Raw genomic sequence first — 15,113 nt, 5'->3', positions numbered from 1 at the left:
GTTACCTTTCTATTCCAGTCACGGTCTTCTGTAAAAGCATTACAAAAAATAATACTTGTTATGCAACTCAGCGGACTGACAAGTAAGCAGAACAATTAACAAGCTGATTGTGCCGCAGTCCTGCTATAGAATGTATCGGAAGGTATTTGATGGCCCCATCTATACTGCATGCCACAGGGATAGTAGTCAATACAGTCAAAAAGCCTTTGTTTTTATTTGTGATATTTAAAAAATAAAAATAAAAAAAATCCCCATTTGGTGCATCAGTGAATGTGGCCTGGAATATGTAGCTATTTTGGGAATATCAAGGAATTGGCCAAGGTCAGCAAACTAGTCCTGGTGCTGCTGCAGTTTGTGTGGAAAGGATGTGGGTATCTGTACAGGATAGGGGAGTCTATTAATTGTCCTAGGACTGTTTTTTTTTTTTTAAGGCTCTTCCCCTTTATTTGCTTATGCATGAATCTCTCGCTCTCCATTTTTGTCCTTGTTTTTATTTCTCATGTCACATTGATAGCTAGTAGTTGTGAAAATATTTACCTTAGCTCATAAAGAAAACTGGCAGTTTAACATAGCAAACCACTACTTTGGGAGAGCCAGAAAGGAAATATTTCTTAGAGCGAGGTATAATTACTTGAAATTCGCATTCAAGGTGCTTCTTTTCTCTGGCCTTTCCTGGGCGTCGCATACACATTCCTTGGCTCCGGTGTCTTCCGGCACGGTTCCCACATCCAGGCTTGGGGGATCCCCCGTTCCTCCGGTTGTCATTATCAAGGCTAGGCAATCCCTTCACAGATTTTCCATGCAATCGCAAACATGTTTTATAGGAAAAGTCCCCCTTGAAAGCATCATTTGGACACCCAGCAACTTTAATTGTTTAAGTGACAAACACCCTGTGCTGGCTTTGCTTGCTATGAAAGAATGGCCACACCAACTCGGCCTGTGATTTATTTTCTCTCCCTCTCCCTCTCTGCAGAGTAAGAAACGGTTCGAGAGGGAGTGGCGGGAAGCGGAGAAAGCTGCTCAGTACGCAGAGAAGACTGATCAGGACATAAATGCCACCAAGGCTGATGTGGAGAAGGTAGGCCCCACCAACGTCCCCGCCGACACTGTTACATCCCTTCCCAGTTTTTGGCCAATCCAGATGCCTGCAATGTCGATCTTAGCGATTCCTTAGAGTGGATGTAAGCTTGAACACGCCGGCATCCAGGTGAAGAGCATCCTGCCGTAATTGTGCTCTTGTTGGTCCCTGTGATGATGACGGATCCTCCCTTTTCACACGATTGGCCCCTGATTTACATGAACATGCGTTACAGAGGGGCACAGGCCTGGGCCAAGCTTTAAGCACTGCGTTTCTTATTCTGGTGATGGTCTTTGTCAAGTCTGAAATTGCTGCTTTGTGTGTGTATGTATCTTGTTCGGTGCCCTATGAACTCCTCAGACTGAATCTAGAGAGGGGTCCAAAATCCCACGTTACCATTTTAATTGAGTGAGAAGTGAAGACAATGTGGAGTCAATTATTGGTGTAATGAGTGGTGTATGGATATAAGGAGAAAGGAGGTGCTTTGCCACATCGACCATTGGTTTGTAGACCAAGAGGAATGGCCTGCCCCTGTCCTAGAGAGTTTTTCTTTTACTCCTTTTTTTATTCTCTTCCACCCAAACATTTATTGACTGAATTCAACTCCCTAACTTAACAGAACTAGTTTAACCAATATATCCACTCCAATCCAATCTAGTTCAGATAGTGTCAGTGATTGGGTGTGTTGGAGGGGGGTGATAAAGAGTTCTGATACCTGCTTGACTGCCATTCGCCTACATCAGGATTTGTTTCAGAGGGGGGGACCTGATTTGAGATTAAATGTTGGGGATGAAGTGGAGCAGCAGTCACTACGGAAGCAGGTGTACCTTTTGAATGATTTGCATGAGCCTTTTTTCCACCGCTGAATGCAGTATATTCGTCTCATTTTCAGGCCAAGCTGCAGGCCCACGGACGCATGCACGCGGCAGAGGAATGTAAAAATGACTACGCCTCCCAGCTCCAGAAATACAACAAAGACCAGAACCAGTACTACTTCTCTGAACTGCCAGACATCTTCAACGTAATGACCCTCCCCACATCCCTTCCCATCTTGTATCCCCAAAATGTTGAAGGAACCGAACCCTCTGGCCCTAACTGGAGAGGAATCTCAATTACTTACTTGAACCCTTAATTGAACTAATTATTTCCTAAACACAGTGGTGTGGAGTAGTGGTTAGGGCTCTGGACTCTGTAGTGGAGGGTTGTGGGTCCAATCCCAGGTGAGGGACACTGCTGTTGTACCCTTGAGCAAGGTACTTTACCTAGATTGCTCCAGTTGCCCATGTAAATTTAATGTGATACATTGTAACAATTGTAAGTCACCCTGGTGAAGGGTGTCTGCTAAGATAGAGTAATAATAATTAAGGTTCAATTGAGTAATTGAAAGCTCAGTTGGGAGAAAACCCTGGCGTAGTCTGATTTGATATTGAACCCTTTTATTGCAGCTATGAGAATTTAGTATCTGATCACTTCTCTGGGTTATTTCTCAGTGTAGAGAGAGCACCAAAGAAAAACTCTTCCTCCTAACAGAACCACACTGGGCCTGGCATTCACACTCAATTGGCTGTACTGTATCTGTTTATTTACATATATTTAAGCGGGTGAAAGTTTTCTTTAGAGATTCAACGCACATATTCCCTTTTCCCGAGTCTCTGGGGGAGAACAAGAGAACGCAATGACCATGTTCGTGAAACCGGTGCTGACAGCGCCCCGTCTTGCCCTTGCAGAAACTGCAGAAGATGGACGAGCGGCGAGTGCAGAAGCTGGCAGACGGCTACAACACCTTTGCCGAAACGGAGAAGCGGGTGATGCCAATCATCGGGAAGTGCTTGGATGGCATTGCCAAGGCGGCGTCCTCCATCAATGAGAGAAACGTGAGTTAGTGATCCTCTGCCCAACCAACACCAAACCACAGTCCACTAAATATCCAACACTAATCTAGGGCAGTATTGTGGAGTTAGTGGTTAGGTTAGGGCTTTGGACTGTGGAGCACAGTGTTGTGGGTTCAGGCACTGCTGTTGTACCCTTGAGCAAGGTACTTAACCTAGATTGCTCCGGTAAATGGGCAAATGTAAAAAATAGTGATATATTGTAACAATTTTAAGTCACCCTGGATAAGGGTGTCTGCTAAGAAATCAAGTTCCTACAATAGCAGGGCACCTTCCAATTAATCAGTCAGAATAATTTGTTCCTATATACTAAGGGAAAACCTGAATAAATGAGTGGAGGAATGTAATGAATGCAGATGCCTCCAAACGGGTGCACTGCATGATACAGTTAAGCAATTAACATCCCATCATGCTCTGTGGCATGTATACAAATGCTGAGCAGACCCAGTTGACCTCGATTTTGGATCCAGGTGGCAAGAGGAAAGGATCTAAGTGACTTTGAAAGAGGGGTCATTATTGGGGCACGAATGGCAGGAGCTTCAGTCACACAGACACTCAACTGGCTCGTGTTTCAATAGACCTGTCATTTAGGTCTATGTGAAAGACATCAGTAAATAGACTTGGAAATTGTGGTTGAAAGTGCACATTTGATGCATTACTGCATTATTTAAGGACAAACAGAAGAGCAACTCTTTCCCAGGTGACTGAGAATGTCAATGCAGGACATGATCAGACTGTCAGCAAGAACAGGCCGTCGAAAACTACACAGAGAGGGATATTATATTAGGGCTGCAGTGTAGAAACCCCTCATGCACATCTGAGAGGTTAGTGGTGCAAAAACCATAGTCACTGGTCTACAGAGATGGTCAGATGAGTCATCCTTCACCATATTCTCAAAGTGGGCTAGTGCATGTGTGGGACACCAAGAGAACGGGACAGGCCTGACTGCTGGACCTCTACAGTGAGGGGGTCCGGAGGCTCTGTTACGCTGTGGGGGGCATTTTCCTGGCATGGTTTGGGTCCATTTGTCCCCTTAGAGTGAAGGGTCACTGCAATCATGACACAGTTATTCCGAGTGATCTCCTTTATGCTATGGTGACACATTTCTATCCTGATGGGAGTGGTCTCTTCCAGGATGACAATGCCCATCCACAGGGCACGAGGGTCACTGAATGGTGTGATGAGTATGAAAATGATGTGAATCATATGCTATGGCCTTCGCAGTCACCGGATCTCAACTCAGTTGAACACCTATGGGAGATTTTGGACTGACATGTTAGATGGCGCTCTCCCCCACCATCATCAAAACCCCAAATGAGGGAATATCTTTTGGAAGAATGGTGTCCATCCCTCCAGTAGAGTCCAGAGACTCGTAGAATCTGTGCCAAGAGCAGTGAAGCTGCTCTGGGGCTCGTGCTGCCCAACAGCTCACTGAGACACTTTGTTGGTTTTTACTTTAATTTGTCAACCGTCTGTATCTGTTGTGGCTGACAACGACATGACATTACAAAGCTCTCCTCTCCCTCTTTCCCCTGTGCAGGACTCTCTGATCCTCATTGAGATGCACAAGTCCGGGTTCGAGAGGCCAGGGGACTTGGATTTCGAGGATTACAGCCAAGGCATCAACCGGGCGTCCTCGGACAGCAGTCTTGGTACCCCCAAGGGCCCCCTGGAGCGCTCCGTTGGCAAGAACCGCAACAAGCTGTGGCCCTTCAGCAAGAAGAGTAAGGTAGGATCAAGTGGCCGTGTGTCCCTTTGAGCCGTCTCAAGAGTACTGTGTGGACTGCGGCTGGTCTTTAATTACTAAATAGGCTAGCCAACATTCCATCCAGACATCTCCTGTGGAGGAACTGCTAGCTTCATCCTCACTGTGTGGCCAAAGCTGGAGATTAATGTCCCTAAGAGTAAAACCATTAGTCAGATCTGCAGAGAGACTAGTGGATAGGTCTCCCTAAAACAAAACCCAGCAGACCGTTCTAGCGAGATCTTCCTCAGACCCAGAACAAAGATCTTGATACGACGCTGAATGTGGGGCCAGGTCGTGGTTGTAAGCGAAGGTGATTTATGGTGTGAAGAAGAGAAAGCGAGCAAGAGGTTCCCCCCAGCATTCAGTGGGTGAGGTTTCTCTCACAGAACCTACGCAGGCCCGTTCTTCAGAGCTGCACGGCGGACATCCGCGAGTGCATGGCTGCCTCTGGCTTAAGTAACAGACCGCCGGAAAATCTCTCCGCCTCCCAACCCACCACTGCAAGACGACAGACGGCACTGTGTCATTGATCTAGCGTCCGGGAGCTGGCAGGTTCTGCCCAAAGCAGCAGAGGTTACTCTGCCAGAGCCCTGCAGCTTGTGACAAAACACGGAGCACAAAACTGAACACACAATTGTGTAGCCGTAGTCCCCCAAGCGGAGCCAGAGCTGCACACGGATGGTGTAAAGGGGGGAGCCAGTGAGTGGGTTGGAGGAGCTGGGAGGTTTGGATGTCTCGGTTTCATCGCATAATGTGCTTACAGTGTTTCTCTTGGCCGAAAGCATGCCAAAGTCTGAGCAGCATGGCCCGGCAGAGGGGGCGATGCGAGTCCCCCGGTAACTGTGCCAGCGCACGAGTGTACAAGGCCTGTGCTCATAACCTGTACCCTGCACATGCACGAGCGCTCGACAGCATTGAATCTGTGACTCTTTATTTAATTTAATTTTATATTCATTTCTCATCTGACAAAACTCATTCCTCAAACGCCTCCTTTGCTGATTTTCCTCCAGTCTCCTCATATCCAGGACAAACAACAACAAACACACTTAAATATGGGTTTTAATTTTGTTAAAGGTCAAATGGCTACAACACACCCTCCAACAACAACCAAAAAAAAAAAGGTTTTCCATTAGCACTTTCTTGTACTGGAGTACCCACTTCTTCAATTCTTAGCAATACAGACACAAAGATTCCTGGAAACGTGGGACAGACCCCCGGAGAACGCACACATCCCCTGTGCTTGAAACACCCGCGCTCAGGTTTTGTCTCCAGTAAGTCTTCCACACACGGGACAAACCCTGAGACTGCAACGGAGGACCGTGTTTTAGACCCCCGGGCAGCGCATTAACATCCAGTCCTGGAAATTAACACTTCTCCTCAAAAGATCTCGTCCACAACTCCTCCTCCCTTCCCCTCCTCCCCTCTCCCCTCCATCTGTCCTGCATGTTCTAACCTCCCACCTTGATCCGTCTCTGTGCTTGTCTGTTGGCTGAACTGCTGAGATCCTTCCTGTGTCTGTCATTTGTCTCGGCCATTTATATTTGTCATAGGTCCTGAAGAGACCCAGTCCGGCACAGTTTTAGAAGTCATCTGCAAGGGAAAGATTGATCTATTGTTCAAAACCCTTTGTCCAATATGTGATTTACACAGAGTAACGATGAGTGACAAATTACTCTCTGCACGTGCACTATATTAAAAGGATGAATTAGTTGAGATAAGATGCCAATTTATAATACAACAATCAGATTTTTCCCTTAATTGAACAGGCGAGCTGTTTAGTTAATCCAAATCTAACTGGTGATTTCGGGAGACCTGTAAGACTGGACTGGGCTGAGGTTCTCCCCGGCCGTTGTTCATTACCAACATCCCCCAATAGCCTGAAGTCTCTCTATAGAGTTCTCATCATGGAATACGTGGCTGGTTTTATATTTTAACAATTGTTAGACCACAAATTATATGCCTGCATCTAAGGTGGCCAAATTGATAGAGTCCTTTATGAGGCCAGAGGTGGCTTAAACTCAGCTCTTCAAAACTAAGAAGCGCTGGTTAATTTTCATTGCCAGGTTTAGGGGGGTTCGAAGGGGTGAAATTGCCAATAATAATAAACTTACACTGTTACACTATCTTTCTTAATTCCACTCTTGTAGTTTTGTGCTCTGAGATGCGCAGCGATCATATTAATAATCTCTACTGCTGTCCATCTACACCCCCTCTTTGCCTAACAGCACGGTTCATGAGTTTGGATCGCAGCGGCAGGGCTTAGGGTTTAAATCCCCTTCTGCAGAGGACAGAACCATTAATTGAGGAAACTGCCACATATTCGTTGTTTGTTTGATGTCATTGTTTTGGTTTTAGCAGATTCAATATATTCCTGCTCTTAAAAAAAAAAAAAAACAGGCACAAAAAGACAGTCGACGCATGTTTGTACTTGAATGTTGACCATTGAGAGTGCAGCGTTCATCTCATCGGCTTTTTTAAAAAGGAAATGGGACCCATTTCCCGTGGGGTGTTTTTTTTATGATAGAAGCAATATCACACCACACCTTAAAGCAACCCTGTTATGTTTTAAGCTTTTTAAGATCTGAGTAGCTTTATGTTCACGTGGGTGGAGTCATTTGTCAGATTATGACCACTTATTCTTCAAGTTCTGAGCTGTGCTTAAATAACCTGTTTCTGATCCCTAAATGATCCATGTCTGATCTGTATCCAATCTTTCATATCAGTCCTGTCCAGAATGGGATCCTGTAGTGCTATTGGCCTATATGCACTTTAGATGTATTTATTTAGGTAGTTATTTGCATGGGCGCGTTGATCATGACATTGTGAAAGAAGAAGTCGGTGCCTCAGTATAGCGTCGTTCCAGGTCTACGAACACTGATCCTGCAGAGACGGGGTTCGGTGCAATTTAAATCGCTAGAGACGTGACAGAAATAGGTTGTCCTGTACTCATTCAGCAGATACGCTGGTCTAGTTCTGTCCTTCAAAGCTCAGCTGGAGTGCTCGGATCCCTTTGCGCTGGTCCGAGAGCACAGCGATACTGGACTAACTTCAGCTCGGCCTAGTTCCCTGCCCTGCCGTTGCTTAGATGTCCAGAATCGGGACTATTTTAAAGATGATCGTCCTGGCACAACGAGCAAGATCGACAGATGGCTCTTGTTAATTATTATTACGGAGAATTGTGTTCATGAAGGGCTAAAGGGTGCTTTTCCTCTTGGTGACGGTGTGGTATTGCTCTGTCTGGGTTGTCTGTTCCTGTAACTGTTGTTTTTTATGCCTTTCCTACCCCCCACCCCACCTCTCTCCTGTTTGTAGTGCTTGTGGTGTTGATGGTGTCTCTCTTCTTTCCAATGTTGTCTTTTTTTTTTTTTTTTTTGTATCCTCCCCTCCCTCCTCCCGTCTCAGCTGCCCCCACCGCCGCTCACCCCCTTCTCCAACCCCCCCGCCCCCTTGCCCGCTAATGGACCCCCCTCCCCAAAGTTCACCCGGGACCCCTTGTCTTACTGTCTGAACGAGATCAATAAGACAGTCAAACCGCGCATCTCTTCCTTCCGGACTCTGAAAAGAACGGTAAGTCCTTCCGGGTCAAAGGTCAACGCCTCAGTCACGGACTAATAGGCTTTAAGAAACCACTTGAAAGCAGTCGAGCCCAGTTATAGACCGCTGGGGGGGGGATTGGCTTGTTTCACATAATATTTATTTATTCGTTTTTACTGAGTTGTAGTGATACAAAAGCGCCAAATGCGAATGTGCTCTTCACAATTTAATTCTCAAGTTTGTTTTTGGTTTATTCTTGCCACAATATATAGTAACGCTGTATCTCTTCAGCTCGGAGAATTGTGCTCACTTCATGTAAGGCTAGAAAACCAAGGGTTATGTTCATACAGCCAGATGACCATTATTTCAAAGGGTGTTTCTGACGCTGTGATGGAAGACCAGTATAAACGTCTCACTGCTATTGCTGGTTTGGAGACCTCTTTTGGTTTGAGGAGTTCAGCTGGCATCAGGCCCGTAAAAGGCAGCTTCTCCCCAATTCTGGACCATCACCACACTTCTACACACATGCCTTCACATTGGATGTGAACGTGCGTGTGGTGTGCTAATCCATTGACCCGCTCTGAGCTACTCCCGGACCGCACTCTTTCCTGGTTTGTGTCCAGCTCGAGTCTCTCCGAGCCCTCGGGTACCTGCATCACAGCGTGTGTGTCTGTGGAGGCCTAGTGTTTCAGAGCAGCCAAGACCAAACAGTTGATTGAAGAAGCCCTTGAGAAGGAAAAACAAAAAGCCACAAAGTGACATTTAGTTCTAGCTTCAACATTCTTTCAATGTCCTTTTGTCCCCCACCTTTGCCCCCAAATTGTGTTTATTTCACACTCAACATGCACAGATTTTTAACTCACTCATTCTCTTTGCAGTAGCATTTTTTTTTTTTCCTGAATGCCACAAATTTGTCGTCTGTCAATTTCTAGTGCCCGTGGTTGACGTCGGTTTCTGTGAAAGGCTGATGTTTTGTCTTTTTGTTTTTTGTTTTGTTTTGTCTTGTTCAGACACTTAACCACGAAAAAAGGGTTGGTAATTATTTTAAAACGTTCTTTCCAGTTCGGTGAAAGGGTGGGGGGGGAGTGTGAGGAAGAAGTTCAACCTGTTGCAAAAATAAAAACGTCTTCCGGTCTCTTCTGTTCCAGTTTAGATGCATGAACATCACGTTTACACACAATCAAAAACTTTTTATCCCCCAAAATGCTGCACACCAGGATCTCATTAACTGAGCCTTTTCAATTTGGACCTCCCTAACCATTTTCACACACTGTCAAATTCAGCGTCACTAGCAAGTGACATTTATGTATAACATACAGATAGTTTGTAATGAAATGTAGTGCTGAATAACTTTCTGGGAGTGATCTAGGGGTTGTGCAATGAGTTACTGAAAACCCAAAAGCCCCAGGGAGTTAGAAACATTGTGCTTTTCCAAACTGGTTTTGTGTGAACGTGTTGCAACACTTTTGCGAGGGGCACCAGTTCTCGTCTCTAAACTAGATGAGTCTTTTTTTCATTTTAATCTTGCTAGTTTCAAATGCATTATTTAGATGAGTTGTATGTCCTTTTATTGATACTGTTATCATTTCACTTAGTTAGAATATTCAGGGCAAGTTACAACTAATATACAAATCCATATATACGATACAAGTGGGTATCTATGATGTGGGAAAAGTTTCCTCCAATGCAGACTGAGAGATTAGTAAATTCAGTTTTTCTAATTCCTGAGACAAACTGTTATTGTGGATGCTATTAAATGTACAACTAACCAACATTGCTGGGCATGGCAAGGCTATAACCACAATCATTTCACTCCGATGTCTAGATTTCCAAGTTCCGGGTTTGGGGGGGGGGTTGTTTTTTAGAACGATTTGTGTGTTTTCTGCAGTAAGTAAAATCCAATTTAAAGATTTGGTGAAAAGTGGAACCTAGACGTTAGGAGTGAAATATGGGGTGGTTGCCATCTGGTGGAGGTAAGGTGTAACTGCAGCTCAGGAGAGTAGGTCACCTCGTCGGTGTCCTGTGTGGGCTGATGGAAGCTGGTTGGTAAACTCCGGCCCTGTTGGTTTTCTCTCGAGATTGGTGGTGCTGGTTGAGCTCTGTGGAAGTAGGTTTAACAGATTGAACGCCTGGCTTTGTACTGGCTGGGAAATGGAGCTCACTTTATTCCAGTGTGGTCTGTATTATGGCCCTCTCTGTGTTATTAAGAAGGCCATTCATTCTTGCCCGGCATTGTCCAGGATGAGACTAGTTTGACTAGCTGACCTCTGGCGGAACATGACCCTGTCACTGTCGTAAACATCCCCCCCTTTCTGTTTGAGTTCATGCCTCCTGCCGTGTCCTTGTGCTTTCCAAGTCCTTTCACGAGAGCTCAAATCCACCACCGCCTCTCTCCACTTTGATGCATGCCTCTGGAAATAATCCTTGTGCTTTACCCTTGACTCTGGGTCTGACTTCTGACTGTTCTTGCCCCCGCCTCCCCCTCATCCCACCAGCCAACCATCACAGAGGACTTTGCCCACCTTCCTCCGGAGCAGAGGAGGAAGAAGCTGCAGCAGAAGATCGACGAGCTTGGCAAGGAGCTGCAGAAAGAGGTGGATCAGAGGTGAGGAAAGCAGGAACGGCACCTCGACCCTGGGTCTTACTCTGGCCAGTGTCGGAGAGAATGGGGCCCCAGAGCTCTCGGCTGGGATGTGCCGTCGTTGGCAAGGGTTTCCTGGGCAAGAATGGGCTTGGCCTGTAAGATGTGATTATATCTGTTGTCTGTTGGTAGTGAGGCGCTCAATAAGATGAAAGATGTCTACGAAAAGAACCCCCAGATGGGAGACCCCAACAGCCTGGCCCCCCAGATCAACCAGACTTCCCAGAACATGGACAGACTACGAGGAGACCTGCAGAAGTATGAGGTAAGGCTGCAGGGGCACACTCAGACCATTGACCACTTGGCTGATTTTCATGAATAGTTTTTTGGTGAAATCTAGGAACCTGTCAGCTTCTCATCTGCACCTTCAGATGGCAACACTGATGTCACTTGTGACTTATAAATGCCTCCCTCTTCTTAATCACCCACCACCGTATTTTTATGTTCACAAATGCCTTCACACTCGACTGTCAACTTCGTAGTCGCCCGCAAATGAGCTCCTCAGGGTTCTGGAATGTGACGGAGATTGCTGAATTCTGAATTTCGTTCTCTGGCGACGTCTTGTCAACGTTTCTTTTTTGCACCCCCTCCCCTTCCCAACAGTCCTGGCTTGCTGAGGCGGGTGGCCGAGGAGAAGTGTCCCGATACTCGTCCTTCTCCTACAACAATAACGGATCTCATGAGAAATACAGGTACCCACATTCTTTTATTTGACAACAACTAAGGCTCTGTGCAACACGGTCCCGAGGTCAATCGTGGGACTTTCAGAATCGACTGGAAATAGCAGGCATGTCTTTATTCCTGGGTGTCCTGGGGGTCTGGAACTAACTACCCTTTTGTGCAGTTGATGCCAAATCTCTGGGTTGCATCAAGGCGCAGCAGAGTGAAAACCTGGTATTGATTATCTTTTCCAAACTTTAATGTAACTCTGCTCCTCTCTCATCGCACAGAAACGCAGAAATACAATCATTCAGTTTATTTTCTGGGAATGTTAGAATGTTCCCAGCTTTGGTGATTTTAACTGTAAAACCTGTGCCATTGTTACGCAGAATAAGATCTCGATCCTGGTGAGTCCTTGTCTTGTTCAGTGGTCAGATAGCTGGGAACAGTATTAACTTCCACAAAGCACAGAATTCAGCTGGCACAAACACACAAACACTAGAGGGCCACTGTCCTATGGGCACTCCTACAGAAGCACACTTATCTCCTCAGTCTCGTCTGAGGAACCTCAGCTGTCGAGATCCCCATGCCTAAACTGCAATATGTACTTTGTGTGTGTCTCTCCGTTGGTCTTGTGTGGCAGCCCGGACGGTGCTCACTCTGACGGGAGCAACCCTGAACACCCTCAGGGCATCTATGCCGAGTTTGATGATGACTTCGAGGATGAGGACTCTGCCCCTCCCATTGGCCAGTGCACGGCAATGTACAGCTTTGCAGGTAAGGGCGGCACCTTTTCATTGTGGCTGGGAAAGGGGGGATCAACTGATACACAGACTACTACAGAGCTAGGTGGGCCAACAAGTGCCAATGTGTGATTTATTGTGCATGACATTTCCAGCATAGTAGTAAACTTGTGTTGTAGTAGGGATTACACTGTATTTCCTCTACATCAAATTATTTTTGTATTATAAATTAGTTACCATAAATTTGATCTGTAGAACAACAGTGGAGAACCTGTTGGCTCTGACGTGTGTATGAGCAGACCTACAAATAGAGCAGTGCTTGAGTGGCAAGTTGACCTTGCTTTCACACACTGAAGCTCGGCGTTGTTACCCACACTGGCTCACACACAATCCCAACTGCCCGGCATGTTTTCTCCCCAGGTGCGAGTGAAGGCACCATCTCAATGGCGGAAGGAGAGATCTTCAATATGGTGGAGGAGGACAAGGGAGACGGCTGGACGAGAGTGCGCCGAGCCAATGGCGACGAGGGCTACATCCCTACTTCCTACGTCAAAATCCACAGGAATTGACCTGCAGCCCTCCCACCGACAGTCAGGACATCAGTGCTCATCAAGGCGACGATCTGAGAAGCCAACCCCCTGTTTTTAATATATATATTTTATTTTTTTGATAAACACTGAAGATGGCTGAGAAGAAAAAGAAGAAAAGGATTAAGGTTTCTGCTGCTGTACCGTTTCTCTGAAATTCAGAGGACTGGGGTAAAGGGGCGAGAGGGGAGCAGGTTGTTAGAGCTACGAACAGACCACTGCATTCACTCCAAAGCCAAGGAATGCAGGGACCGTGTGCGAGGGGGTCATGGGTGGGACACTGTGTGAAGCTGGCCAAGGGGAAGCCAAATTGCCACTAAAAATGCATGAAAAAAACTTTAAAAAAAAGGAAGTATTTGAAAACGAGAAGACGGGAACTCCAAATTTTGCCATAGCTGTTCTTTAGCGTTTTTTGTTTTTATTTTAGTATTGAACTCAAAAGTTTTGGAGTGCAAAAAAGCAACATTTAAATCTCGACTTTTCATTTTTTATTTTGTTTTATGATCATGGTTTTTATGTGTTTTTTCTCTCCAGTTCGTTTTGCAAAATAGGTTTATCAAAGAGCGGAGATATAAAGGAAAGCATCAGGATTTGGTGTGCAATTTATCAGGGTAATAGTTTTTTCTTTTTGGAGGGGCTGGCAGACCATGTTTTTATGTGTAAAAGGATGGTTTGAAGAGTTCTATTCAGTTGACTGATATTCGACGACGCTCTCTGTTAAGCCTACGTTTACGGTGGCAGCGAATTTACGGACAGAGATTGAGCAACACAGACTGACGCGTGTTGAGTTGGGTCGGAAGAGAAACCAGGCTGGCGTTCGAATGCCACCTCAATGCACAATCTCGGGTTCGGGATTCAGATTCATTCTTACAATTATAATCATTATAATCTCTTATTATAATTGTTGTTGTGATAATTTTCCCCACTGTGTTTGGGCTCCCCCTCTCGCTCTCCTAAAGGGAATTTTTCTCCACAGGAATTTTGCCTTGGTTGGTTTAGACACTTGGGTTATGGCCCGGTTTCATTGTTGGTGGTTATTGCAGAATGAAAGTGTTTACAAACTCTAGATAAATCTATATATATATATATATCATTTTGTTTTGCAAACACAAATTGATCTTCCTTTCCTTTGTAAATGTACCAGCCGGGCGCGTGAAATGGAGGATGTTTGCATGAAAATAACCACCCTTACGGATTTTGATAATTTTCTGTAATTTCTATACTTGAATACTTAATTTGAAGTTCTCGTTTTCATCTGCTACTCGTCAGCCCACGGTGCCCTCTCAGACCCAGAGATTTAGGGTGTGAAGCTCGCCATTGCGCGATTTCCAGTAGGTCCAAAGTACAGTTTGGTGCAGAAAGAAACAATTGTTTCATGTTCGTGGTAAGTGCACTGTGAAGGGTTGAAGCCTTAATAATAAACCACACACACACACACACACACACACACACACACACACACACACACACACACACACACACACACACGCACGCACGCACGCGTCTCTTTTTGACAGCAGGAGTCAAAACAGCATTGCCTATAATGGCCAGTGCTGGACTGGTCAAGATTTTATTACTTTTTGTTTAGTTTGTTTCAACTATTATTATGATAAGCACACAATAAAAGAACTCTGATTTACTCCTCTTATTTGTCTCTGAAAAGGGGTGGGTGAGGAACACAAAAGCAATGGAAGGTGAGCGAAAAAGATGCTTTGCAATCTTTTAGGACGATCATATTTATATTACAAGAAATAATATATTTTAGCTATGTTACCACTATTATCTTTTTAGCCTATTACCCTTATAAATGTTCTTTTTAAAAGCAGACAAATGTCATTTTATATTTAAGGAGGACTTATTCTCTTTTCAGGTTTCTGTTTTTTTGTTTTTTTTTGGCTCCCGGTCTGTGGACTGAATGTTTTATTTTCTTTGATTTAATTATGCTGTTGCTGAGCCTGTTCTCTGGAGATGCTCTGTCTGTGCAGGATCACACTTCTCTTCTCTTGGTGCCTTTTGATTTCCCCCTCTCGTCTATAGTGTGTTGTACATAGTTTGAAATGAAAACAGATTGCCTATTACAATTTCCCTTATTTTAATGGGATATAAATGAGTACATTTCAAAAATAACCCACTATCTGACTTGGTCTCATTTGTTTTAATAAGATATGCATATTTATATAAACAGATTTTCTGGTAACTTTCTTCAATTGTCTTTTTCATTTCCAGTTTTGTGT

General features: G+C 45.0%; 1 protein-coding gene across 4 annotated transcripts in view; it reads left to right on the top strand.

The window, feature by feature from the left end:
• Positions 1-15,076, top strand: part of trip10a (thyroid hormone receptor interactor 10a) — a 48,052-nt gene extending 32,976 nt beyond the window's left edge. For 2 of the 4 annotated variants that reach the window (XM_066707839.1, XM_066707835.1), the window contains exons 6-15: positions 974-1,078; positions 1,971-2,099; positions 2,806-2,952; positions 4,508-4,696; positions 8,117-8,281; positions 10,744-10,853; positions 11,022-11,154; positions 11,493-11,581; positions 12,193-12,326; positions 12,713-15,076. In XM_066707839.1, coding sequence (XP_066563936.1) covers positions 974-1,078; positions 1,971-2,099; positions 2,806-2,952; positions 4,508-4,696; positions 8,117-8,281; positions 10,744-10,853; positions 11,022-11,154; positions 11,493-11,581; positions 12,193-12,326; positions 12,713-12,861 — 1,350 coding nt within the window. In that variant the 3' untranslated portion in view covers positions 12,862-15,076. Of the gene's footprint in view, positions 1-973; positions 1,079-1,970; positions 2,100-2,805; positions 2,953-4,507; positions 4,697-8,116; positions 8,282-9,258; positions 9,280-10,743; positions 10,854-11,021; positions 11,155-11,492; positions 11,582-12,192; positions 12,327-12,712 lie in introns of all 4 variants that reach the window. The other 2 variants (XM_066707836.1, XM_066707837.1) reach the window with 2 other exon arrangements.
• Positions 15,077-15,113: the final 37 nt, after the last annotated feature.

Source organism: Amia ocellicauda, chromosome 7 (genome assembly GCF_036373705.1).
Source record: "Amia ocellicauda isolate fAmiCal2 chromosome 7, fAmiCal2.hap1, whole genome shotgun sequence".
NCBI lineage: Eukaryota > Metazoa > Chordata > Actinopteri > Amiiformes > Amiidae > Amia > Amia ocellicauda.
Note: the sequence above shows the minus strand (reverse complement) of the source record. Positions and strands in the feature narration are given on the sequence as shown.